The sequence below is a fragment of the Zonotrichia albicollis genome, chromosome 1, assembly GCF_047830755.1.
Source record: "Zonotrichia albicollis isolate bZonAlb1 chromosome 1, bZonAlb1.hap1, whole genome shotgun sequence".
In the NCBI taxonomy this organism is placed as follows: domain Eukaryota; kingdom Metazoa; phylum Chordata; class Aves; order Passeriformes; family Passerellidae; genus Zonotrichia; species Zonotrichia albicollis.
Window position 1 is genome coordinate 120,287,534 of NC_133819.1, and position 26,723 is coordinate 120,314,256.

The following is a 26,723-nucleotide window of genomic DNA, read 5'->3' on the forward strand; positions in this document are numbered from 1 at the left end:
CTCCAAAGGAAATTTGATAGAGACAAAAAGAGGGTAATTACTTATTTCATTCCTTTGGTTGCATTTTCACTTTATTTGCAGTCCTTTTCTGTAACTAGAAAGATTCAGTTGAATTGGACTTTGCCCATGTTGCTGCAGAGGAGTGGTGCTACTAGAAATTTTTAAAACTGCTAGGTAGTGGGTGGATGTGTAAACAGGGAGCTTTTTCCTTTATAGTAGTGGCTCAGTTCTCAACTCTCTCAAATTATACTCTAGAAAGGATTGTGGAGTTAAGCCAAGGACTGACTAGAGTATTTTGGTTAGTGCTCTGTTTTTTAATATAGGTGAAGTCTTGCTAGAGGTCTACCATGATGTCTAGTGTTACTGTATTAAAAATTGTATGTAATGTGATATTTAAAAGGATGTATTTTTGTGAATGAAACCTATTTTCTCCAGAACCTTATTATTGAACAGCTTCTGGCCATCCCTTTCTCTTTAGAGATTAGCAATCTGTGTTTTGCCTTTGGCTTTTTATGAACCCCTTGACTTCACATACAGTGCCTCATCCTGTATTTCTGTTGCACTGGATTCTGAATATCTTGTCTCCCATTTCCTGTGTGTCAGCTGCTGTCTGGTAACAAGAATGGGACGCTATTTCTCCATAGAGAAGTTGAGAAAAAGTTGACTTTCTGGGTTTTCTACAAGATTGTGTAAGGCCCAGTGATATGTTGAGCCATTATCAGTGCATTTGTGGAGAAGACTGAGGAAGTGATGAAAAGCATGCCAAAAGTGATACTTTTTCTAAAGTTAGAAAAAATAGGGTAGTGTTAATAGTGAATGATAGGAGTGCCTCCTGTGCCCTGCTTTCAGTCTCTTTAAATGCAGGCTCCTTCTGTAATTGGAATCACAGGTGAGATTTTCAGCAGCTGGTTTAATGATGGTTCAGTCCCAAACTAAGTCCTTCAGGGCAGATGATTGGTGTATAGGAAAGTGCCTATATGCTGTTCCAATGGATATGGATCCTGGTGATGCCTCCAAACGTGCTTGCAGGGAGAGTCACCTGGGGGTTTTTTCTGTTCTTGTCCCTGCTTCCCTTGTCTTACTCAGAGTGAGTGTGATTTGCCCTGGCCTTAGAGGTATTTAAGGCGATGTGGCAGCAGCTGGAGAGGCACCAGATGAGTACACAATTACCTGATCTAGCCTTGGACATTCTAGGCAGAGGTTGAAGCATAAGCACCCAGAAAATTTTTGGTTGTAGTGCTACCATCTTTAGGCCATTACCATTTTAAAAAGAGGAGAAAATGTTTCAGTCCAGAATAAAACAGTCTGATTAAACTTCAGAAACCTTTTCTAGTACAGTAAAAGGAGGATGCCACACGCTGCTAAACTATGTTGTATTTGCCTCTAGCATGCAGCTATGAGGAAGCTGTACTGAGTATTTTATAGTCAGGCATTCATTTGTGGGTGTAGTAGATTTGTGTATGCTCTTGTGGTGTCAGGGTTCTGCTCTTGCCATGCTCTTTCTTTACTGCAGGCAAGGGTCAGCCTGAAAATTGATGTTGTTGTGGCTTCCTGCAGGAAACAGTGAAAATCCTGCTGGCTTGTATAAATCCATGGAGAGAATGGACAGTGTAGCTGTTGATAGGCTTGAAACTGTGCCAGGAGGACTGGTGGCTTCTGATCTACTCTAACATTTTTGTGTTTTCTCCTGTTCCAGGCCCCCGTAAGCCTTGTTAAGTTTTAGCTATTTCTGGACAACACTGGTCTCAGCATTAATCTGTCTTGCAGGTTATCTACATTATCTACATCTTTCACTGGTGGCCAAGTTTGATTTGAGGGGACTTACTTTGATATGGGGTTTTTCTGAAGTTTCCTTCCCCTTTGGTCTGTTATCAAAGTTGAACCGAGGGGCTGCTTGTTTTTAGTTGCAGGAAATGCTGTAACCAGAGGTAGAGATTCTCTGCTGGCTGTGTCTGTTAAACCCACTTGTACCTGGCATCCTTTAAAATTCTGCAATTTCCACTTTTGAAACTGTGGGTTAAAATGTCTGTACTGTTTTCTGTCCATTATTACTTCATGTAGTTATCACAGCATTAGTGATTTTACCTGCTGTTTAAAGCACAGCTGTGTTCCTAACTGCAGCACGGTAAAGATTAAGGCAAGTCTGTCCCTATTTCTGTAGTCAGACCTACAGTTCAGATGTAAGAAGCTCTCAAGAGCTGACATGCTCAAGGCAAATAGAAATTGAAAGAAATCTCTGATCCACTGGAGCTTAGTGGCAGAGTGAAAATGCAGTTCTTCCAAGTTTGTCAGTTCAGCTTAGTGTTGGTGACCCAGGCACGGCTCAGAGGAGATGCCTCAGGGAAAGAAAATAATCACAGCCAGTGATCTTCCAGGCAGCTTAAAGAACAAAATGTGAACATTACAGTTTTGGTTTCTCAGATGATTTATTCTTCATCTCCCCAGTAAGATGAATAAATTCTTCCTGAATTAATCTGGTTGACACTTCCTCCTTTTGTTTTTCAGAGGTCTTTCAGCTTCAGATATGGAATAAAGCTCAGTCTTCCAAGACTACAGCTTTATTCCATACGGCTCCTGTACTGGCATTTAAAACTCAGACACTAAAAATAAGAAACTGAAGGGATGAGAGAAATACAGACTGTATTGTGAACATGAGTACAGGCATCTTGGAAACCTTTGTAACAAACGTTGGTTTACAAGAGGAGAAGGACAGTGAGTGATATTAATCAGGGAACACCTAATCCATTTTAAAGCTTTACTTGTTTTTCTGTGATGAGCAGTAAGACAGATAAAACACAGGGGCTTATGCTCAGTTCCTGATACTGGACCTGAAGTAGATAAAGGTTGACACAAGTGCTTAGTAAAGTCTAAGCTTAGTGAAGCACTTACTGGAAGTGGTGCCTGTTGACTGTTTTAGTGGACCAATTATGATGGGGAAGAGCTCAGTTAACCTTTACAGCTCAGTTTTAGTGTGTGTCAGTGGGAAAACACTCTTAATCTCATGCTGGTATAAAATTGTGGAAGGTGTGCCTTGCAACAAAGCTTTTAACAGTAGCTTTCCAGAGGAAAAGAGAAACCAATTTGAAACCCATGGTCTGTGTAACTGTGTTGAATGAACTGTGTTCTAGTCAAATAAAGGTGGGGAGAAGCTTAACCCTGCTCAACACCGTAATTACCTAATTGGTGAAGTAGGGAACAATCAAAGTAAATGCAATTGTAGCTAAAAAAAAGTTTCTGAGTATCTTGCAGTATGGGATGATCTATCACTTAGCTGTGATTATAATGTTGTAAACATTCCTTTTTGTTCAAGTCATCAGATAGGTCTTTGAAAATTAACTTCATTTTAAATGGCAAAAAGAGAAATAACAACATGAAGTTTGATGATCTGGCTTTTGAGAGGAAGAAAAATAGTGAGTTGATTGACTGAGACTAGTTGAGTATCGAGAACAAATCTTTTCACTGGATTCCAGGAGCTTTGGCCTTTGTGCCAACATAAATATGGGTGTCTCTCTAATAGCAGAATTGCATGGGATTAGTTTGTGCTTTTTGGAAATTTATGATATGAAATATAGAGTTTACTTTTATACTTCCCTGTTTTAAGAAAATAGGGAGTCAGTGTTGAACTGGGCACTCCTTTTTCCTCTGGCTATTTTGAAGAGATGAGGTCTCGCTCTTTCTAAGCTACTTCTCTCATGTTTGTGAGTTGATCAGACACATCTTGCTCTAAAGCTGTGCTGCATTCAGTGAAGCAGCTCAGATGGCTGTGCTGTGCTGGCCCAAACAGAGGTGTGTAGCTATGCAATGTTAATTTTGGCTGCTATAAGCGCTACTGAAGCTCCTTATGTTATCAGTGGGGTCCAGTAAATAATGTGCTAGTTCTCAGGGAGGGCAGGTGAGGAAAAGGCTGTCCTTCTGTGAGTAAAGAGGCATCTAGTTGACACTAAGCTTTCTGCCTTTTTGATGGCTTTATTCTTAGTCTCTTGTGTTGTGCCCTTCTCACATTCTGCAAGGAAATTTAACTGTTCCACTGAAGGGAAAGGATGACCTTACACCATGTGTTCTGCCAAACACAAAGTATGCCTGATAAGGGGAAGGAGGGACAGAGAAGGTAAATATTCAGACAGACACATGATGCTGCCTGTGTCCCTCTCTAAAACTCACATGAAGAATTTGTTTTCCTCATGTCGTCTTTCATCTCTGAAGTGACATTTAAATGCGCTCAGCATGTTCTGACAAATCTGAAGTGCCCTCTGGTAGAGATTCATGCAGTTGAAGACCTTTGGCATTGAAATAAATTGTTCTGAATGTAAAAGTTGGTGGCATTTCTCAGATGTCTGATACCAGGTTGTCATCTTCATTTCTTCATGCCCTTTGTTCCTACAAAGTATTCTTTGCAGTGGGCCCAAATCTGTTTCCAGTATGTCTGCACAGCTCAGTGAGCTTTTGGATGCGCTTGTGTCTTTGGAGAATGTGAGTGATTTCAGTGAAACAACAAAGAACTACAAGCATGAAAGTTTACAAAATAGCTATGATTGTGGCTTTATATGTACATATTAATGTGCATTTCCTGCCAGCAAAAGTTCTTGTCACACAGGTTTTCAACAATGTAAGTTAAGAGCTCCTGTACTTAAATTTTCCTTCTATGTTCACTTTAGGATAACATGATGGAATTCAGATTTTCTCAAGAAAAGCTGCGGATGTTGGACCAGTACCGTTGACGAGACCTCCTGACTGCAACACCCAGAGCAGGGTCCTGTGAGGAATTTGTCACAAGAAGCACACAATGGATCTCAAAGAGAGCTGCCCAAGCGTTAGCATTCCCAGCTCTGATGAACACAGAGAGAAGAAAAAGAGATTTACTGTAAGTATGTAGGAGAGTAAGCACTATGGGCCAAGGCATAGACTATTGGTGCCTAGCAGCTTTCTTCTTTTCTGCTGCTAAGCTTCGTGTTATTTTCAATAGGTTTATGGAAATCAGTTTCCTTGCTCTTGTGAGCAGTGGCCATAGGCCAGTGTGAAAAGTTGTGAATATTTTACAGTGTTTACCTGTGTTGCTTGCTGCATAAAGAGCTTGCCTTTACAATTTTCTGCTGATTTTATCCCAAAATAGCTGCATTTGCTTGTATAAAGTATTTAAGTATCCAAGTACAGGGGAAATATTCTGGAACCATTTTTGGCATTCTACATGATTTTTATGAAGACATTTATTTTGTAAAGGGATAAAGTTTGAATTTGGTTCTTTGTGGGGGCTTGTTTGTTTGAACATCCATTCTTTCTGAGATATCCTATTATACTATTGTAATTTTTTTTTGGTGTGAAATGAAAAAAAATATAAACCATCAATTTTTTTCAAAACCTTTTTTTTGTCTTCCTTCCTGTTTCTGATTCTAATGCTTATGAGTTTTTTCCTATCCCGTTCCATTTCCTTGTCATTTCTCTGCCTCTTCCTTTCTTTACCTTCTAGTTTGACTTTCTGGTTGTGAAGTCTTCCTATTGTGTGGGGAATTCGTTGCATTGCATAGTGAAAAATAAAGTAGTGTGATATGGATTTTTGTTTGGCTTTTAAATAACCCTAAATGACAAGATCAAAATACTTCTTTCAAAAGGCTCAAACTGTTTCGTTGTTCTTGTGCAACTTCCTCTAAGATTTTTTTTTTCATTGAGTGAGTTAGTCACTCTTCAGATGAGGAATGCAAACACTGTGGAAACAATATGGAGTTGCTGAAGAATACAAGAATACAATGTTTTACTAGGAGTTATGCTGTCTCCTTCTCCTCTTCACCTCCTTTTTTTTGGAGAAGAACAGTAGAACAGTGCTCTTTGATTCTGCAAGTGTGTCAGGATGTAGCCTGGGGAAGGAGTGTGCCAGTAAAGGGAACTTTAAACAAAAGAGAACTTTACTAATTCATTAAACCTCTGCATTCATGTGAAACTCAGGTGAGCAGAAAAACCTTTGTGAAAGTCTAATCTTGAGCAGAGCAGTTCTGTTTTGTTGCCTCAGTTCTGCAGTTAAAATTTGCCAGTGAGGTACATTGAGCATGTACTAATGCTGTGGTGTCCAGGTCATTTTACCTGAAGGTCTGTGAGACAGCCTGGGCAGTGTACAGGCACTTTCTTGGGGCGTGCCCTTGAGAAAGGAGTATGAAACATCAGAAATGGGGGGCAGAGAGAGGAGAGGAATCCAGCCTAGATTACACTGTGCAGAGGTACACTTCGTCCTGCTGTCTTCTACTTTCTGTGCCAGGGAGTAATTAGCAGCTTGACAAGAAGTGCTTTCACAACCAAGCTTTCGAATATTATCACATATATTTTAGGATTTGGTAACAGAAGTGAGGGTCATACTAAACTTCATGGTAGAAACTGTGAATTCCAGCATGTGTCAGTGCTGTTTCTGTGTCCCCTGTGCTGTAGCTGTTTGTAATGACAGGATCCCATCAGTACTTTGGCAGGGAGCGAGAAAGGGATACAGGGGGAAGCAGCTCATAGCAAATTTGTGGTAGGTATGACTTTCTGATAGCCACAGCAGTGCCATTTCTGTAAAGAGCAGTAAGAAGGGTTTTCATTTGGGGTGAGAAGAAAGGTCAGAATGATAAAGGCTAGGAAAGATTTCAGGTGGCTGTATAGTCTTCACCTTACCATTGCTCACAGAGTGTTTCACTGCTGCTTCTGAGACTCTTCTGGAATCTTCCTGGTCTGAACAGAAACTGATTTTCAGCTCAAACCTTTCAATGGCTCACTTTATGCTGGCATGGAAACAAGACAAGTATGTGCAACTTAGCTTTTGCTAGCTCTGCTTTTTCCCATCACACTCTGAAAAAGCATTTTTAAAAACAATCATGTCTCTGAGCAGGCATCATTCTGATAATTAAAGGAGCTTTTCAGTTTTGTCTCTGGAAGTGAAATTCTCATACCTCCTGATCATTTTCATGATCTTTTATTGAATATTTTATTTGGTTTTGTGAAATACTGCATACTTGTGATATATTTACTACTACTTTTTTTTTTCTTTTTTCAAATGATTATATGTTTGCAATTTTTGGGTTCTGGCAGGGAAACTTTTTTGCTCCCATTTAATGCATGGCAACAGCCTCTGTGTAAATCCATAGAGGCTGATCCTCATTTTTCAGAAGATTCAGCATTCACTTTCTCCATAAAAGGAGTAAAGTATTTCCTTGTTTTGGACCATATCTAGCCTATATTAATTGCTTTCTGTCCTTGCTGCATATTAGGTCATTCTTTTGCCTGTTTTGACAAATAGCTTTGTTTTGGGTTTCTCACTTTTATCCCTATGCTGTTTGATGTCTGAGGCTTAATTTTCTCTTCTGACCTGTTCTCATCTCCCTTTACACCCAGATCATATACAGGCTTATTAAAAAATCTCTTTCAAGGATGCTGTTTGTCTGATTAAATCTGAAAACTTTGTCTCAGACCTGTGATGTATAATATTAATCCCCAGCCCTGTGGAAATTGGGAGTTGTTTTTTTTTTTTTTTTTTTATTTGTTGACAATAAATAGTTTCCTTACTTTCTCAATGATTGCTCTGTCAAAATTGGAAAACAGCCTACCTTTTTATTATTTCTTAGTTTAATAAAAATCAAGCATTTAATCCAGGAGCAAGAGCTACACAAACAGAGTTGAAGGCTTTTAATTTCAGTGACTTCTTTTATGAAGAAATTCTACTGCATCCAGAAATAGCTGGATCCTGTCCTGTCTGTATCTAGGAAGACATTTTATGGTGATGTTTTTAGGAATTCTGTTCATTTTTCTTCCTTTTTATTTTTCTCAAAGCTTTGTGGTTTTTACCCACATACTATGAGTTGTGATGCATCATATCTATGTTTAAGGAGTTTTCTAAGACCAAATTTGGATTAGGAAGAATTAGACTTGAAAAGGTTATTATCTAAGTAAGTCTACATTCCTCCTCCCCACCTTTCTACAAATAAGCATTGCACATCCCTCTAATCATTACACCATAGCTGAGAGTAGTAAGACAGCCCTGACATGTCATGGTTTTAGTTTTTTATCAGATTCTTAGTGGATATTGTGTGTTTTCTTACCACTCAGTGTGCCCATTACTGTTGGACTTGAAGCTGTTCCTCGGTTGGGGCATGCAAGAGCTTTGTTGTGTGAACTGGATGACCTCATACAGGTTTTTCTATGCTCTCTTGTGTAAAAAATGTTGATTGTGTCATTGTTCTGTAGCTACTCTGAGAACAAAACTGTTTAAATTTAGCGGTTGCCAAGGAGGTGGATATCATCTCGTATCCTGAGTTCTGCTTGCCTGTGCACTCTGCTCTCTGTGCTTCTGCCCAGCTACCTTGGCCCTCTGCTCAGTGTGTTGGCATTGATGTGCCCTGCAGTCATGGGGAGCAGAGGTGTTTTGTGATTGAACACTGCTGGCAGGATTTGATTGCTGTGTAAGTGACCCAGTTCACGAGGACAGTGCTCAAGTTTTGCAGCTGAATCTTTTGCTGCCTACAGCATAGGGAGGCTCTAGAGGGGGAGTGGGTTGGTTTTGTGCTAATACTTGTTTAGCAGCATGAGGCAAAGTGGGTTTTCTTAGAAAGTCTCATCAGCATTCTGCTGGATGCTTCCATTCAGCTTCCTGTGCTCCCCAGGGCCAGGAACTGAGAACAGCTGATGTGAGCAGTTAGCAGAGCCTGACTGCAGCCCTCAGGCTGAGGAGCTGATGGTGGTGGCTGCCACTTCCACTGTGGGAGTTAGGGAGGGAGCCAAGGTGCTGCTGCAGGGCAGGAGGGAGGCTGGGGCATTGGTCCGGTAGTCTGCACTGGGAATTAGCAGCGCTCTGCACTCATTTCCTTGCTCTGCCCATCCTCCTCCCTGAAGGAATAGCTGAGCTCCTTCTGGAAGTACAAGAAAGTAGAGAAGTGAAGACAGCTATTGTCTGAGAGACAGGAGAAGCCTGCTGGACACACAGCTGCCAGCCAGGTTCATGAATCCAGGGACTGACAGTCTGTCTGTGGCATGGCCTTTGAAAGGCCTGAAGTGTGCAGTGGGTTCCAGCTATACCCCCCTTCATCACAGTGCTGTGTATTATGTTAAACAGGCTGTATTTCAGCCACAGCACCACTTCTTCCTCCCTGAACAATTGTGCCATCAGCCAGGATTCTTCTGTGTTCAAGGTGTTCAAATGAACAGTTATCTTCATACCTTCCATATGTACTTTCTCTTTAGGTTTTGGTGAAGGCAGTCTTTGGTAATTTTAAATGCTTTGCTTCTTTAGTATTCATCTTCATTATGAATTATTGAGTTGTTAACAAATTTAATATTAAATTTTAACAGACTATCTGATGGTCAGGTGCTCTTTTTGGATATTAACTGATTTATGAAACTCCACTAAATCAGTTTTGGTGTTAGTTTTCGCTTACCTGGTGTTTAAAAAATTTTCTGCAAAGTACCAGATTCTTTTACTTGTTCTTCCAATCATTTCTGTTGATATCTGTGTGACTTAGCTATAAGAAATACATGGTTTGATAAGTGCATTTACACAATAAATTTAACAACCTGCCCTTAACTTTCACCAGGAGATTAAACCTGAGAAGTTTTACTAAGCTTTGTGGGCAATAACACTGTCCTTGTTCCTCCAGGTTTACAAAGTGTTGGTCTCTGTTGGCAGAAATGAGTGGTTTGTCTTTCGACGGTATGCGGAGTTTGATAAACTCTACAACACGGTAAGCAAAAAGCAAGCTATGAAATCATGCCAGAATAGCAGAGTAACACTTGCAGTGTTATGGTTTGAGTTAATCCTCTCTTGAGGAGTTTGAGTCAACATTTAATAACCATAGGAGTCTAATTAAAGAAGATGATGGAGTGGGTTTTTTAAACTTGGGTTTGTTTGAATTTCGGACTCAAAATCCACTTATTTGTCACAGTTTTTTATAGTTCCTTGGCATCATAGCTCGATGAAACTTCCAGCTTAGTTGTTGTCAAAACATATAAAATGTGCTTTTGTTCATGATAAAAAACCCCACAAAACAGCTAGATAGATACATTCCTCCTAAGCCAGTGTTTTTCTTTGAAGTATTGAAAGCAGTGACCAAATCCTTGTTTCTTAATGGAAATTTTGTAGTCAGTCATTGATGGCACTTCATACCTGCAGTTTCAGAGCAGGTATGATTCTTTGCACAAAAAAATGTGGTCAGTGTTCCAAAAAAAAATAGCCCCCTTCAGCAACTAAATATGGATTTCTTGTGTTTGTTGCTAGAAGAGGGTTTTTCTGTCGTGGGCAAGTGGGGTAAATACTTGTTCAGATGTGAGTATGAGTTATGTGTGCTGTACCCATACTTTCCTCCAGTTTTTTGTGTTTAGAGACCACAATTTTTGCTTTAACAAAAGAGGAAATAATTCCCCTCTGATTCCCATACTAAAATATTACCAGCTGCTTATTTGTGCCTTCCCTTCCACTGTCTCTCTGGGAGGTAGTCAGGCCTTCTCTCTCCTGCCTCCTTGTGCATGGATTTGCATGTGGCAGTGGTCTTCAAACACAGGCTGTGAGCTTGGAAATGTTTGAGCTGAAATGCCCCTGGATTCCCTGTGTTGTGCTTTGCCTGCATCTTGCAGGGATAAACCTGTAAGGGATGTGAAAACAGAAAATCCTCCTTTCTGAGGGAGTGTTGGTGATCCTGTTCCTTTGCCGTGTTCTCTTGCCATTAGAATTGGCCTGCTCTGCTGAAGTTTGTTCAGCCCTCGTCTCTCTAATATGGGCAGAGGTGTGGTCCTGAGGAAGCATAACCAGGAGGACATTTACTCCAGTTTCTCTTCAGAAATTTGTACAATATATACACCAAAAGAACTCGTGCTGCTAACTGAAAGAAATTGTGGTGTTGCTAAGGGAAGAATTGCCAGCTACTGTATTAGAAAACTACTCTCTTAAAAAGGATGAGAGTAAAATTGTTCTTCTGGAGCACTTGAAGGTGAAGTAAATGTAGTTGAGGCTTGATTAGTGCCAGGTTTGGGGTTTTCTTAATATACAATTCACTGTTGTTGTGTACGATCTTCTGGTCAGTTTATCAAGTGAAATATTAATTGAATTATCAAGTGCAGGATCCTAAAATAGACTGTTCATCTACTTGTAATTTTGATGTAGGGATAGACCACCTGTGATTTCTAAAGCTTAAAGAATGTAATTTGGACAAAACCCAGATGCCTGTATCCCCTGTATCCCATCGTAAGCCTCATGCATAGAGCACTGTGCAGGCAAGCAAATAAAAGAAAAACAAACCCAAAAGAGATAAAGAATTGATGGAGGAAGTAAGAAAAACAAAAAAAGAACATTGAAATTTGGTTTTATAACCTGGGGCAAATAATTTTGCACTGTTGCTCTGGTAGTCTGTAAAATGAAGATGAGATGGCCTTTGAATTTAAAAGGCTATGCCTATTGCAAACAAACTGAGTACAGATTGTTCTGGGTATGTTTTTTTCCCCTTGTGTATGAGCAGAGGAAATGGCACAGCGGAGCAGAATTACTAATAATCAGGTGTTCAACCTGTTCATCAGAAAACAAACAAAGTGCAATTATTTCTAGGTACTTTAATGTCTAAGCACAATCCAATTTTATGTGTTTTGTTTTCAGCTAAAGAAGCAATTTCCCACCATGAACCTGAAGATTCCAGCTAAAAGAATATTTGGAGATAATTTTGATCCTGGTATGTCATCATCTTGTTATTCATTTTGTCAGTTTCTTTATATGAAAATTGATCTATTCCAGCCTACAAGAAGCTGTCTTAGATGAGTTTTGCAGCGGTCCTCAAAACAGTGACTAAAGCAAAGTTTAGTCATGCTTCAGTCAAGAGCAGGAACTAGCGTGGGTATGTGTTTTACCTTGTGATTGTGAACAAGGCATTGCTTGGTCGCCCAGTGCCTCTCTTGCAGTGAAGGCTACAGCTCCTCCCAGCCCTCCCGTATTCAGGATTCTCATTCTGAACTGTCACATGTGACCTCTCTCCTATAAAAGCAAAAGCCAAACCTCAAACTCTTCCTTAGCGTTATGCGTAGTCCATTTTGAACTTTCTTTGTGTTACATGCCTCACAGCCATCTCTGGAAAATGAAATAACACAAGGATTTATCTTTGAGGACTTTTGACCTCTCTGTATCTAAATGTGCTTCCTTGTACAGTTCAGGTGAAAACGAACTTCTATAAGTGGAACAACAACAGGAAGCTTGTCTGATATGAACGTGTTGTGCTCCAGATACCAGTGATAGGTGGCCATTTAACTTGCTCTGTACACAGTGAAATACAAATGAAAGTCACTTGAATATTCCCTTGAAGTGGCCTGGGTGGCACCACGGATGAATTAATAAAAGGGCAAATGGGACGGCCAGGCCATTGCTCTGTATGTTTGTACAATTCATTCAAGCCATTTTCGCTTCAGGCTTTTCCCTTTGGACCCCTCCTGCCTTCCCCTGCTTGCCGATGTGGTCACACTGTAGGTTCATCTCCACCTGTTTCAATTGTTCAGTTTCTCCTTTGCTGAGAAACAAATTGATCCAAAACTGTTGAACTCTTAGGATGTGTATGTTTGGGTTTTTTAAAGTTCTGACAAACAAACCTAGTTTTTTGGCAGTTGCAGTTAATCATCTGGATCCTGATGTGAAGTGCTCTTTTATTTTTTATTAGAATAATCAAATACGAGTATCCAAGCTCTGATGTTCTCTTCTGATAAAGATGTAAACGATTGCCAAAAGTTCTACATGTATTTTGTCTACAGGGACTTTTTGTTTAGTTTTGGTTCCTTTTCTCTGACCTTGGGATTCTCAGAGCTGGTGAAGACCAGAGAATGCCATGCAGTCTGGTTTGCTGTACAGGCAAATATGCAGGTGGATTTCTTGGAGCCAAATTTAGGAAACTGAAGTTTAAAAGGGGAAAAAAACCTCAACTAAAACTTTATTAAAATTATATATGTAAAACAAAGTCCTCAAACTTGTTTTAAATTTCCGTGAACTACGCTGAAATCCTTGAAGCATGAGAAACCCAATAGTTCTCAAGATGTTTCTTGCTGGGAGGCAGGGTGGAGATGGAGCCATGATGCTTATGTAAATAATTCTTTTTCTTAACACTGATTTATTGAAGCTTTGATGTAATGTTTCTGCTGGCTCCTGAAACAGGCTACATATTTTACAAATATTGAAAAGGTATTTTACTTCTGTAATCCATCCGTGGGTATGCAGCATTGTACTATTGCATTGAAATGCAGCAGAGTGAGACCTTTACATCCTTTTACCCAAAATTGCCAAAAATACTGTCATTTAAACTGATATTTAAATGTTCCAATTTTATTGGCACTTAGGTTATTTTAAAATTGGTCTTGTTTTTACTTGAAAAAATGGAACAGAAACCAGTCAGAATATAGAACCTGAAAATTTCAGATGTTACAGGTGTTTTATCTTCACCAGCATGGATAGCCCTGTAGGCTTAAAGTGACTGATGACGCTGTACATCTGCCACACTGAAACTGCTGATGTTGTTCACTCCCATAATATCTGTATGCAAATTTACTTTTCTGTTAGATGTCAGTAATTTGGGATTATTAAATACCCTAGGAAGGTTCAGGGATTATATCCCTGAAACAATATGGACATTTTTCTTAATATTTTAAGTACAGCTGTTAATTAAAACTTAATTTTAATTTAAAATTTTAATAATTGTCAGTAATCTGGATATGACAGTCCTTGAAATGCCTTAAAAGTTGGTGCTGGAGTTAAATATTCTTTTTTCCATACAAATTTTCATTGATATGAGTGAATGAGATAGGATTATTCCATTTTACGCTTTATTTTATGTTAGAACTCAATTTCTGTTCCAAATCCTTTGTGTGTCTTGCCATGTTACTACAGAATAGTTACATGTCTTAAGCTTTAGGCAAGGGAAGGGATTCTGAGGATTATCTCATTTTAATGTTGGAGATGATGTCCAAAATCTAAAGGAAAGTATTTTATTTTGTTATCTTCGATGGCTTTATCTGAGTGCCTGCTGGCAGGATGAATTGTGCAATTTTCCCCCTGCCATCCATATATTATGGAAATATGCTGCTTGGTGGGACTGTTCATGTAAAAACTTGACTTGTGTAACTGATGGCAGGTTTTGCCTGTGGCTTCTTGGGGTTTTTGTTTCTGTGGAATCAGGTGCTGAAGGGCTCACCCGTGCAGCCTTCACTGCAGTTACACATTGTTTTAGGGTGGCACTTCTAATCCACCTGGCTTTCAACATTTTTAAGTAGCGTTACAGAGATGCTGAAATTTATTCTCTCAGCTCAGTTCAATGTTTAAAGCTTGCAGTTTTCATACGTAGAACCAATCCTGTTCTAAATTAGTCATGGGCCAGTCTCCTTTTAACTGCTGTTTTAAATCCTAAAAAACCTGAGTAAGAAAATAAGCTGACTGATGATTCTAATAAGCTGACTGATGATTCTAATAAATCTGTTTTTTTCAGATTTTATTAAGCAGAGAAGAGCAGGACTGAATGAATTCATTCAAAATTTAGTTAGACAGCCAGAGCTATGCAACCAGTAAGTAGTTTCATTTCTGTTTTATAAGGGCTGTTGAAAAGACATGAGATGAAAAGATATGTTAAATACAAAATTGCAAATTAGTATTTAACCAGAAAATGTATTTTACCTGTTCAGAGCTCTTCAGTATAAAAAAACCACTATATATGGCCGTCCATTCAGGAAAAATCTACAGACTGAGGAGTATGAAAGTGTTTTTGTTTTCTGAAAACCAACCTACAGATCAATTTGCAGGCAATTAACTGATCTTAATTCCAGGGGTGGAGATTCCACTGTAAACTGCTTCTGTGCTGGGCAGGTGTTTGTTTTGCCAGTGGCTGTACTGTTTGAGAGCCCTGCTGTCACCTGCTGCTGTGTTGCTGGCAGGCAGTCACTGCCTGCATCCTTTTCTTGTGAAGGGCAGTTCATGTTTAAAGCACAGTAACCAAGTGCCTTAATTGGCTTCCTGAGGTGGTTTGGGACAGCCAAACTGAGCTGCCCAAAGGAAATGATGGATAAGCTTGTACCTAAACTCTTCCCAGCAGGATAAGCTTGTACCTAAACTCTTCCCAGCAGAGGAGCTGCAGGTGTGTTCACCACTGCCAGAGGTGAATGGGAGGTGGTGTAGGACAGAGTCAGCTCCAGTTAAATCTGGAGAGCAGCGCTTTGTTCATGAACTCACTGCAGCGCAAACAGGCACCTTCTTTCAGCCCAAAGCTGTCATCAGTTTCAGCTAAGTCCATGCAGCTTTCTAGGTTGCTTGAACTGGTAACATGATAAAGCTCTATGCTTAGCTTTAGTGTTGAGGAAATGTCTTTAATAAATATGCTTTGTTTAATTAGCCTATTTGTACAGCCTGTGAAATTGCCTATTTCCCACAGGAAAAAAGTAACTCTAACAGAATATCACAGCAGTTTGCAGCATGCAGTCAGATTTTCTTTTTTCATAACAAATGAACTATTTAATGTCCTATCAACCTGAAATATGCACTTCCTTTCCTTTCTAGAAAAATAAAAATAGGAGCATTTTAAATATCCTTCCTTTGATTAGTGAAAAAAAAATTAGTAACAAAGTCTTTATGGAAGGATACCTTTCCACCAGAGCAAACACTATGAGGTTTTTGTTCATGGTACTATTCTTTGGGAAATAAGAAAAAGCACTTTAATATAACAAAGTACTGAAAATCAATCTATTTTGTTTCATTGGGAAACAAATAAATTGGTTTATTTAAGCCCATTTCCTCTTCTGGCTCTCAGTATATCCAACTACCAAATATTTTTGTTTCAAAACATACAATATTTGTTCTCCAGAGGTAAAATGGTACTTTTTTGTTGTTGTTATGGACAGCATAAAATAGTGTGCCTAAAAAAAAAAAAAGTCATCAAACCTCAAATCCACCTGCCTTCCTAAATTTTTTTGAGCTTTTAAAATTGTTTGATGCTTGAATGTGACTGTAGAAGAACCAATATTCTTTAATATGGCACTTATCTTGCCTGATCCATTAAACTGACTTAAACCAGGGTTAAGACATAGGCCTGATAGTGTTTAGTGCTGATGAGTGTGTTCAATAATAAGCTTATTAAACAGAGTTCTACAATAAAAACAATAAATAGAGACCAAAGTTTATCTTTTACTATTCTCCTCTACCCCACCCTGAAAGAAATACTGAATTAAGCAGGAGAAAGAGCTGTACACAGCTTTTAATCCACATTTCAGTGCAAAAGCATTTAATTTTGTAGTAATTTCTGTGTTGTTTCTCTTTTAATCACTGCAAAATGACTGTTTTTCTGAAGTGACTTTTTACTTTTTGCAGTGTTGCATTGCAACAAACCATATTTATAATTATGTAATCTGTCACCTTTTCTCTTGTGCCAGTGAATGTTGTTATAGAAGAAATGCCAAATCTTTGATCTTGGGTGCTTGGAATTCTTTATAAAATCTGATGGAAGCTGCTCAAGGGATTTGTGGTGACTGCGTCTTCACAGATAGTCCATCCTTGCTTTCTTAGTTTTGCTTTAATGTGCTAATTAAATTTGAAACTAGGTCAAAAAACTTCTGTAAAGTTAGTGATGTGCAAAGAAGACTTAGTGGGTTGTGTATCCTCACAGAACCATTAGGAAATTCACCTTCCATGGCATCTTTTAAGTATTAAAACCAATGTCAGCCTGTCATATATTTTAAGTCCTGCTTAGGAGAATTGTTTCACTAAAAGCTTAAGGATGATTCCGTATGTTCTCATTCCCAAGGATGGGAAGGCACCTGAACACCTGAAGTGAAAAGCACAAATGTCAGATTCAGTGTGTCCAAGATGGTAATATTTACATTATTCTTTGAAACATGCAGCATTGTGTTCTTATTTTCCATCAGTGGACTTTTTTCCTTGGGTCTGACACATTTCTTGAATATTGTATCAAAGCCTGACCTTTTTGCTCAATAAAAAATCCAAGAAAAGCCTAAGGTGTATTGGGGTGCTTAGAGAGAGACCCCTGCAGTCACTGCCAGGTGGAATACAGGGTGAGATCACTGGCTTAGTCCAGATTGGGAATTAAGTGGATGAGCTTCAAGCTGCATTTCCTCAAACTTACTGTGATAGACAGCTTGCTCCCACAGGTGGAATGCAGGTTTTCCAAGAAAAGGTAGGGATAGAAAGGGCAGAAAGGATAGAGGCCTGACAATGTGTCTCCCTTGCTGACTGCAGTCCTTAATAGGAGCTGGGAGTTTGTTCCTAGTGAGCACTGGGAGCCTCCCTAAAACACTGCACAGCTCCTGCAAGTGGGTTGCTCACCCCCTCAGATGTAGGCCTTCGCTGAAGTATTAATGCATTTAATTGCCGTCTATCAGAACATGTCCAAAGAAAACCTGTTTGAAAAACTGTATAATAGAGGATGCATTAAAGATATAATGCAGTTATTTTTAAATAGTCCAAAGTAGCTCCTTAATGAGAATGAGAACATTTGCATAACACTTGGAGAACTCAAGGATGACAATACTCTGCAACCTGTGGGGAAATGAGTTATCAGTTCTGTAAGTGAGAAGCAGGGTCTGAATGTGTTCCTTAGAAGACAATCAGTCACAGTTTTTCTCTGATTTCAAAATCTGATTAATATAAAAGTAAATGTGAAACCCCTGAATTGTAGAATCTTGCAGTCCATGCTGGGGAAAGTAAACCTTGCACTATGTTATTGTCCTCTTTTAAAGTGTTACTGTGCTTTATTGTATTAGGGCTTTTTGAACCTTGCTTTCTGAAAGAAAGATAAAAGTGGTTTACTTTTTAAGAAAATGTGCTAAGAAGAGGGAGGAGTTGGACACTGTTACTTAAATAAAGTGTGTCTTAAATGTTAAGTTTCTGTTGGTGGCTATTAATTTTACCAATTTGCCTCAAAATTTGTGTGACCTTTTGGGTTTGTTCATATTTCTGCATGCATCCAAAATTTTTGTGTGGTATTATATTGTTTTTGCAGGAAAACTAATGCAAAATGACTGTTACATAAGCAATAGTATTAAGCAGAGCTTGACATTCTTTTGTGTGTTTCAGAGATAATCCACAAAATAAATTTATTCAATCAATCATAAAAATCCAGACAAAATCAACTTTTGCTGGTAGCATATGTACAATGCATACTGAGTATCCCTTTTGAAGTGATTTTCTCAACCCTTTTGATTTCATGGGTGAGGTTATTTTAGGAATAGTTTCCATGTATTCTTAATACATTGTGTTAATCTGTGTGAGTTAATAGGATAAAAGTCATATCAATCTGCATAGCATTTTGCATAACATGCTGCAGTCTTGCCTAAGAAAATGGTACGTAATTTTTTTTTATTTTTAATCAGTAGTTTTTTGCAGTGCTTTTAGAATTGCAAATGTGAACACTGTAACATCAGCTACAATTCTGGCTGTTGTGGAGTTGTGGGATACCCTGCAACTGTACAGCAGCCTTTTCCTGTGAATTGATAATTTTATGTTTTTCCTGCTGTGAATTCAGTCATTAACAAAGTTACTATAGTAACTATTTGGATGTATGACAACATGGTCTATTTAATCAGCCAGTTGTCCAGAATAATTAATACTGAAAGGTAATAAAGGTCTGTTTCTGTTTTTCTCTCTAGTGAAAAGCATTAACCATAACTTTTTATTCTTGATTTTATGATATCCAAATGTTCTGAAATTTAAATTGTTGTGTCGTTGTTGCACCAGTATTACTACAGTGTTCAAACCACTGTGATTTTTGTCTTCCTGGCCTCAGGATACAAGACAGATGCTGAAATAGATCAGAATTTGGAGCTCATATAAAATGGGAAGTATTAAACTAAAATAATGATGGGAAATTATGTGAACAGTCTTGTTGCTGTGCTTTAAACCTGAAAGGCTGGAGTTAACTGAAACATATTTCAAATAGGACTTAGGAACACAGAATGTAGGTGATGAAAACTGGGAGCCTCAGATAGCCTGGGATATGAGGTAGGTTCAGTAGTGCTGACAGGAAATCACAGGAGCTGGAGAAGTGTCAGAAACTGCTCATCTCTCACTTCTGATCCTCACTGATCAGATGGAGGGTGAATGGATTGAAAATAGGGAGTACATTTGTTTCTTACTTAAAATTACCCTATTTTATATATTCTAGGGACAGATAAAAAGAGCAGCTCCATAGTAAGCTGGTGCCCTTCTTGTACTGAATGGCTCAGTGGAGTTTCCTATCAGTGACTGCCCTGAGTCCTTCTCAAACAACTTTGTCTCTGAAATGCAGGAAAGACTTATTCCTTGATAAGAAGGTTGCCTTTTAGTGAACTGAAGGAACTTGAAAGATTCAAATGATCTCTTGAAGTGATTTATACAGGATATACACAATACCCATCTTTTTAGGAATTAATTTTTCCTCAGTTGTATTTCATTATTCTTTACTTGCACTGTGCTGTGGTTCAGTAAGTTCATTCTTTTGATCTGCTGGACAAGCCTTTCTTTCTGGAAGAAGAAATTCTTGGAATTCTCTTACTTCCTCACCTTTCTCTCAGTCCTTTTCCCCAGCCCCACCAAGACAGAGCTTGAAAATGCTGCTGAAGATAAAATGCATCCCTTTAGGTACTGTGGGAGGCCTGTCACTAATTCCTGAAGCAGTTGTGTCCTGCAGCTGATTGAAAGGATTTCTGAGCACTGTTTTGACAGTGTCCAGCCAGAAGGAATTCTGAATACAGGATCACCATCTTCTGCTTTAAAGTGAATGGGGAGAGGAACGTTACTGCTGTGTATGTCTTGGAACACGTCTTCCCTTGGGATACAGATGATGTATTTCATTCCCTATTGTATTGGACAATTCAGTTCATTTTAGAAAACAAAAATTTAAACTCTTTGGTTTTTGGGAAAAAGTTGGTTTCTTGGTGTCTGCTAGCCAGTTAGAACTCATGCTTTCTTCTGATAATTATCTGTAAATGCAGTTCTGCAGGGTTTCCTTCTGAAGTCTTCATATACAAATACTTTAACATGTCAGGCTTTTGCAAGTGAAAAGGTTTGTGCTGTATAATACACTTGGCAGTTGAATTATGTTGCTGTAAAAGAAAGTATTGCTTGTACACAGTTCTCAATTACCAGAACTTAAATGTAAAACTCAGTGATGAGTAACTCCTCTGTATGCTGCTGTTCAGTCCTATGCTCTGTGTTTATGGCTGGAAATCATGCAGATTATTGGTGTGCTAATGAAGTTAACTGTGTTTCTAGCCCAGATGTCAGAGCATTTCTTCAGATGGATAACCCAAAACACCAGTCAGATCCATCTGAGGATGAAGATGAAAGGAGCAGTCGGAAGGTAATAAAGCAGAAGTAGAACAGTCTTCTAAATTTTAGCTACTTGAGGGCAATCTTCTTAGCTATATTATTTACTGAAAACTACTGGTACACTTTGCAATAAATCCCCTCCCTGTTCTTTTAAACAACTCAGTTCCACTGTGGGCTGTAAGCTATTTTTCTGTCAGGTGTGAACTGCAGAGAGGAGTAAAAGTGATTGCTGGCTTTGTCTTGCTTATTCCCCCCTTACTATACGGGTTAAAGAAACACCACTTTAGTCATAGCTTAGCTGTCAGAGTTTTTGTAGTCAGTTCAAAAGCTCTTGCTAAGAACATCTGGCAAGGAGCGGGGAGATTGAATGTTTAATTGTCTTTTTGTTTGCTTGTGTGTTCTTCTTTTTTAAAGATGGGGAGAAATAGAATTCTCTCAGGGGGAAAAAATGCAATCTTTCTAAAATTCACTTAGGAGGAAGGATGGATTTAATTTCATTTCATATATAACACTGTGTGAGGTCTTCTTTTGTTTCTTTTGTCAAGAAAACCACTATATAGCTGGATATATTCTCTGAAAATTAGTTTGCAGCCTCCAGAAGCAGTGCTGTTTGAAAAAAGGAGTATTTCTAGGAAGGCAGAAGTGCCATATTAAGCTTGTCCTCTCTATTACTTACTACTTGGCATAAAGATGTGATTTTAGTACTTCTTTTCTTATTCAGCCCCTGTTAAAGATGTAAGATTTGTTTCAGTTTGTGTGTGATCCACAGGAGATTTAGTGTGTTCTGAAAGTTTCGTTTTAAAGTCACTAGTTTAAGATACCAGTTTCCACCTCCTATGAAAGGTATTTTAAGTAATGTGGAATGATATAAACCATCTCTGGAAAATTAATGATGTGTCAACCTACAACAAATTCCAAAAAGAGAGCCACTGCATAATGGCCTGGGCCCCATATTTTTGGTGGAAAATTCACCTTATGGTTACTGTAAATGATGAAGCCAAACAACAAGAAACAAAAAAAAGCCTAAAAAAAAAATCTTTTTTACAATAGCTCTTTCAAAACCCTCCAGCACCACTGGCTCATTTCAGTCAGTAGTGGCATCCAGTGCTGCTGTCAGACCATTTTCCACTTCTGAAGTTCTGCTTTGTGCTGCCTGGCAGCCTGTCCCAAGGTAACTTGTATCTGTGTGAAGTTTATTCTTCTCTGATAAATTCCAGAATCACAATGAGAGTACAAATACCACTTTCCTAAATCAAAAACAAAATGGAGAAAACCACCTAAATGACAGTGGCTTCCTCTGCTCCCTGTAATTTACAAATTCTGCCTGGGTGTGTACCAGTAGGATTCATGGAATTCCAGGAATTGAGTTATTTAACCTTTAATGTCAGGATAGAAAAGGTTGGTAATGTTTTTCTTGGGGTTGAAAGAATGTTCACTTCCATGTTTTTAAAAGCACTGTGTCTTTCATTAATTACTCTTAGATAAACAGTGTGGGTTTAAAATTATTGTATTAGTAAGATCTTGAAGAATTTGGATTAAAAGGTAGGAAATATGTTCATGATGCAAGTACAGAAAGAGTTAAGTTCTGAATGAGGAACAAGCTGTTTATTGAAATACTCTTCAGTTTTTATTTCTGATCTTTTCCTCTCTGAATGAACACAGATATTTTATTACCTTCATCTTGGAACAGGATGTGTGTAGAAAGAATTTGTGACAAGGTGATGATGACCAGGTATTTCAGTTCCCAATCTAGATGTTAGATCTCTTTAAAATTCTAATGTAACAAGTGTAAAAGTATGGATTGAGCAGATCAGTAGAGCATTTTGAAACTAAGATTGGTTGAAAGATAAGAGAAAAGAAAAAGTATTACAAGTATACCTCTTTGTTTCTCCCAACAGTTAAACTCTACCTCACAGAATATCAACCTGGGACCATCTGGAAATCCTCAGTAGGTTTCAATTAAATTGAATTTAATGTAATTCAATTTAATGTAAATTTAAAACTTAATTAAATGGGATTAAAATTAATTTGAAAACCTGTAAAGTTAGACTGACTTGGGGAGTGGCCCCACAGCTTCTGAAAACAAGTTTGGTTTATTGCATGCCAAAGGAGCAGCTTGCCTCGTTGGTGCTATGACCCAGTTACTGCACTGGTAACTTGTGTCTCTGTTTGGTGTTTTCTGCAGAGTTTCTGTTCTCAGTTCTGTGTGAATCTGCTTTTCTCCTCTGGGAGATGACTGTTATTTTGGTTTTGCTTTCCTCACAGATTTGTTCTGGGCTAGCAGGAGGAAGTGGTTAATAGATTGCAGTAAGAAATGAAATACAAGAGTCCTTCCCTTCGGGGGCAATAAATAGAGAGGTGTATGGTGATGTAACTTGTTTTGCAATTTGAAAACACAGATAATTGTTTTGCTGACAGAATTGTATTCAGGAAAGAGTAAGGGAATCCTGGGAAAAACTGAAAGGAGTGGTGATGTGGGAAATGGAAAAACTGAGAGCAAATTCATGCAAACACCAAGAGGCAGGTGTTAGGACCTCCCTCCTCTTACTGAAATTTAAAACTAGGGAGGATTTGGTGGAGGGAAGAATGGAACAAATAAGAGGGAACAGATAACAAACTTGGTCCTTCCTTTCCTCATGTAAGCTTTAGAATCCATGTGGACCACTGGAAATAAGCTCCAGGAGACATCATGGGGAAATTGAGACTTAAAAATTACGAAAAACTAGACCATGGAGAATGAAAGAATGGTCTTACATCTCCTTTACATCAAAAGGTTAAACTTAGTAAATAAAATAAACTCAGGATGCAACTTGAACACTTTCTCTAGAGGAAAATAGAATTGCAAAATGAAGAGGAGTTGTGTCTGAGGACAGGTCTGCAGAAGCAGTGCTGGGTGGAACAAAGAAAAGGAGGGTGCTGCACTACACTGCTGTACAGCTATAAGGCTTGTCATTTCTACCCGGATGACCTGTCTCCTTCCTAAATATCTTTCAGTGCTAAACCAACAGACTTTGATTTCCTGAAAGTTATTGGGAAAGGCAGCTTTGGCAAGGTGAGCTTTTATTCCTGTGTCTTATGGTGGTGCAAGGATGCTCTCTGGTCTCTCATGCACAGTGACTTGGCGAGAGGTTCAGAAGTGGTGTTGCTCTAGGGTGGCCCATAAACTGTTCTGTTGGATCCTCATTGCTGATGATTTGTGGTCCTGCCATTTTTTCCCTGCTGCCTCAGCCACTTGTTGGGACTCAAAAAAGGGAGATTTTCCCTTTCTCATTAGGGGCAGTTGGGATCCTCTGTTTCCCCCAGGGAGGAAGGGAGGTACCCCTGTGCTTATGCAGCCGCTGGAGTACAAGCTGTGCTTTTCCTCTTGTTGTCAGGGACTATTTTGTGAAACCTCTGATACTGTGGAACAGTGTGAGCAACAGCACATTGAGAAGTGACTTAAGTATTGATATTTTACAAAGATGCAAAGTAAAATCCCTTTTGAAATCTCCATTTCCAAATTCTTTTTTATGTTGTTGTTTTTCATTCAATTATCTTTGCAATTTATCCCCAAAAAGCTGAAATTAATCTTGATAGACATTTAGCAGGTCATGGAAAACAAATGTTACAATTAAATCTTTCATGATACCACTGTTGTGATCAGTTTTTACTGAACTGTAAGCTTACTCTATTGGCAGCTACATTGCTGACTGACTGTATTAAAAGCAAAGAAACTGTATTGTGAAAAAAATAGCATGAACCCCTTCCAGTTAGGCCAAAATGATAAAATATTACCCATAGTATGTGAACTGCAACAATCAAATTACTTCCTTTTCTTTTGAATTTCACAGGTTCTTCTTGCAAAACGAAAACTGGATGGGAAATACTATGCTGTCAAAGTGTTACAGAAAAAAATTGTTCTCAATAGGAAAGAGGTTAAGAGAAATAGTCTTTTTTCCATCCACCTCCCTTGTTTTTTCCCTTAATTACAAAGTCATTCCTGTTTACTTATTGATCTCTTACTTCTTGCAGCAAAAACATATTATGGCTGAACGTAATGTGCTTTTAAAAAATGTGAAACATCCATTTTTGGTTGGACTACATTACTCATTCCAAACAACAGAAAAGCTTTACTTTGTCCTGGATTTTGTTAATGGAGGAGAGGTATGTGGTGATTTTGTTTGCATTGTAGTCCATCTATTCTGCTAATTCTAGGTAGGAGGAGTGAAGTGATTCTTTACAATGGGCTGTGATCCACATTCTCCCAATTTTGAAAATTCTGTTGTTATCTGCTGTTGCTACAGACTTCTGTAGCTATTTGGACCCTGTTCCTGTTCTTATTGACAACTTCAATCCAAATTTATTCATGCTTGTCAGATACAAATACTGTATTTTACAGTTACATAAAATTACTTTAATTATAAATTAATCTTATGTTTACCTTTTTCACCATGGAACACTGGCTTCCTCTTGCATGTGCATTAACTGAGATGCTGATATTTCAAAAAGGGAAGAAAGGAAACTGACAGCTGAATTTATTATATTGTGTCAGAGTTGGAACAAGAAGGGCATTTCTCTTGTCTAATGTACCTTACTTAGACTGTATTATGGTTTGCCCTGAATTGTGGTCAGAACTTAGTTTTGTATTGTTTCAGGCAAACTAAAATACAGTTCAAAGCATCTTTGAAATTGAATGGAAAGCTAGGGTGGCTGGGGTGGCTTTTTATTTTTCCTGAACTTTGTAGGCAGAAACCAGAAAATTTCATTTTTCTCAAAATCTTTACTAGTGAAGTTTGTATTATAGTTGAATCTGTATGTTTATGATTTAATATTTGTCTAGATTTCTGTATCTTCTCAAATTATTTGCAGCTAGACAATTCCCTGTAGTGGAGAGCTTGGAATATATGTCTCACACAGTGATCTACATCTAGGTTATTTCAGAATACAGTTCTATAAATAATTATGCAAATATTTGAATATACACAGTTTCAGGAATGAAAGATGACTTACTTGACACCAGGTTATATATTCTCCTTGGAGGCAATCTTGCATGATTTAGTCTTACCAACTTCTATTCACAGCTTAGTGATTTACTCTAGCTCCTTTTGCCTAGTCCTGGTTTTAAGGGAATGTGTTTGAGTTACCTATCCATCTGAGCCACAAAAGAGACGCAGGGAAGAGAGTAAAGTAATGACTATGTCATGCAAAAAAACCAATTCTATTTCATTGTGCTTTAAAAAAAAAAAAAAAGTGGACAGCAAAATAAATTACTCTTCACTGTAAAATTACATGTTACTGACCTGACTTGTTTTGTCTGTGTAATGATCTTATTTCCTATTTGCATATTTACAGCTGTTCTTTCACTTACAAAGAGAACGTTCCTTTCCTGAGCACAGAGCCAGATTTTATGCTGCTGAAATAGCCAGTGCACTGGGCTACTTACACTCCATAAATATAGTCTACAGGTAAGTTTCTGAAAGGTATCCTTGTCCTGCAGAAATTCAAAATAGGACAAATTACCAAATTAAAATCATCTTACAGGAAACCTGAACATAACACTTTCATGAAAACTTCAAGCTTTCAGCTAAAGAGTAATAAAACCCTTTGCCTCTGAAGCACTTGTGACTACTGTTTTGGTTTACTACCTTTTCTTTTTTAATAGGGATTTAAAACCAGAAAACATTCTCCTAGATTCACTAGTAAGTATGCAAGATTATTTCTGTTTTCTGTGTTCTCACACAAAATTGACACTTCTGTGTATTCACATGTTGAGCATGTTCTCTTTTTAACTTATCACTCTTTCTTAAACAGGGTCATGTTGTCTTGACAGACTTTGGACTTTGTAAAGAAGGGATTGCAACTTCTGATACCACTGCAACGTTCTGTGGGACCCCAGAAGTATGTTGACAGCTTTCATGGGTTTTTTATCAGCAATTAATGACTGTTGATCACTATTAAAATTTGTGTAGCTGGAAGGTCAGATACTGTGTTTTGTACTGCTGGGAGGTTTGCATTCTTTGAAAGACGAAACCAACCCAAAGACAAGCTCCCTATGCATCTATTCATTGTTCTTCTTACTAATATGCAGCGTCTGCTGCTTGCTACCCACATGGCCTTAACTCATCTTTTCCTTCCTCTGTTTTTCCACCCTTTTTGAAATACTGTTTTCTTCCATGTCTCCTAACTGCTGGGTAGACACAAAACCATTACCTTGTCTAACAGCTGCTACAGATTTGTCAGTATGAATCTACTTACCATATCCTGCCGTTGATTCTTAGTAAGTTTATAGGGAATTAATCTGTGCCTCAATCAAACTGTTGCATATGCAAAAAACTTTGAACTTCCTGACTGAGTTATTGAACTCTGTTTGTTTTTTTACTGGGAAAACTGCACTGGAAAACTTAGAATAGAAGTAGAAGGCTTGAACACATATGAGAGATTCGCCAAACAGAGGATTGGTAACAGAAACTTT

General features: G+C 38.3%; 1 protein-coding gene across 4 annotated transcripts in view; it reads left to right on the forward strand.

Annotated features, from left to right (window-relative positions):
* The window catches only part of SGK3 (serum/glucocorticoid regulated kinase family member 3), a 55,056-nt gene that overhangs the window by 24,533 nt on the left and 3,800 nt on the right, over positions 1–26,723 (forward strand). For 3 of the 4 annotated variants that reach the window (XM_005479351.4, XM_014264527.3, XM_026791651.2), the window contains exons 2-13: positions 4,656–4,861; positions 9,609–9,692; positions 11,594–11,666; positions 14,451–14,526; positions 20,216–20,303; positions 22,171–22,220; positions 23,267–23,324; positions 24,103–24,186; positions 24,284–24,415; positions 25,604–25,716; positions 25,914–25,950; positions 26,063–26,149. In XM_005479351.4, the coding sequence (XP_005479408.1) occupies positions 4,784–4,861; positions 9,609–9,692; positions 11,594–11,666; positions 14,451–14,526; positions 20,216–20,303; positions 22,171–22,220; positions 23,267–23,324; positions 24,103–24,186; positions 24,284–24,415; positions 25,604–25,716; positions 25,914–25,950; positions 26,063–26,149 (960 nt within the window). In that variant the 5' untranslated portion in view covers positions 4,656–4,783. Of the gene's footprint in view, positions 1–4,655; positions 4,862–9,608; positions 9,693–11,593; positions 11,667–14,450; positions 14,527–20,215; positions 20,304–22,170; positions 22,221–23,266; positions 23,325–24,102; positions 24,187–24,283; positions 24,416–25,603; positions 25,717–25,913; positions 25,951–26,062; positions 26,150–26,723 lie in introns of those variants that run through there. The other variant, XM_074551892.1, reaches the window with a different exon arrangement.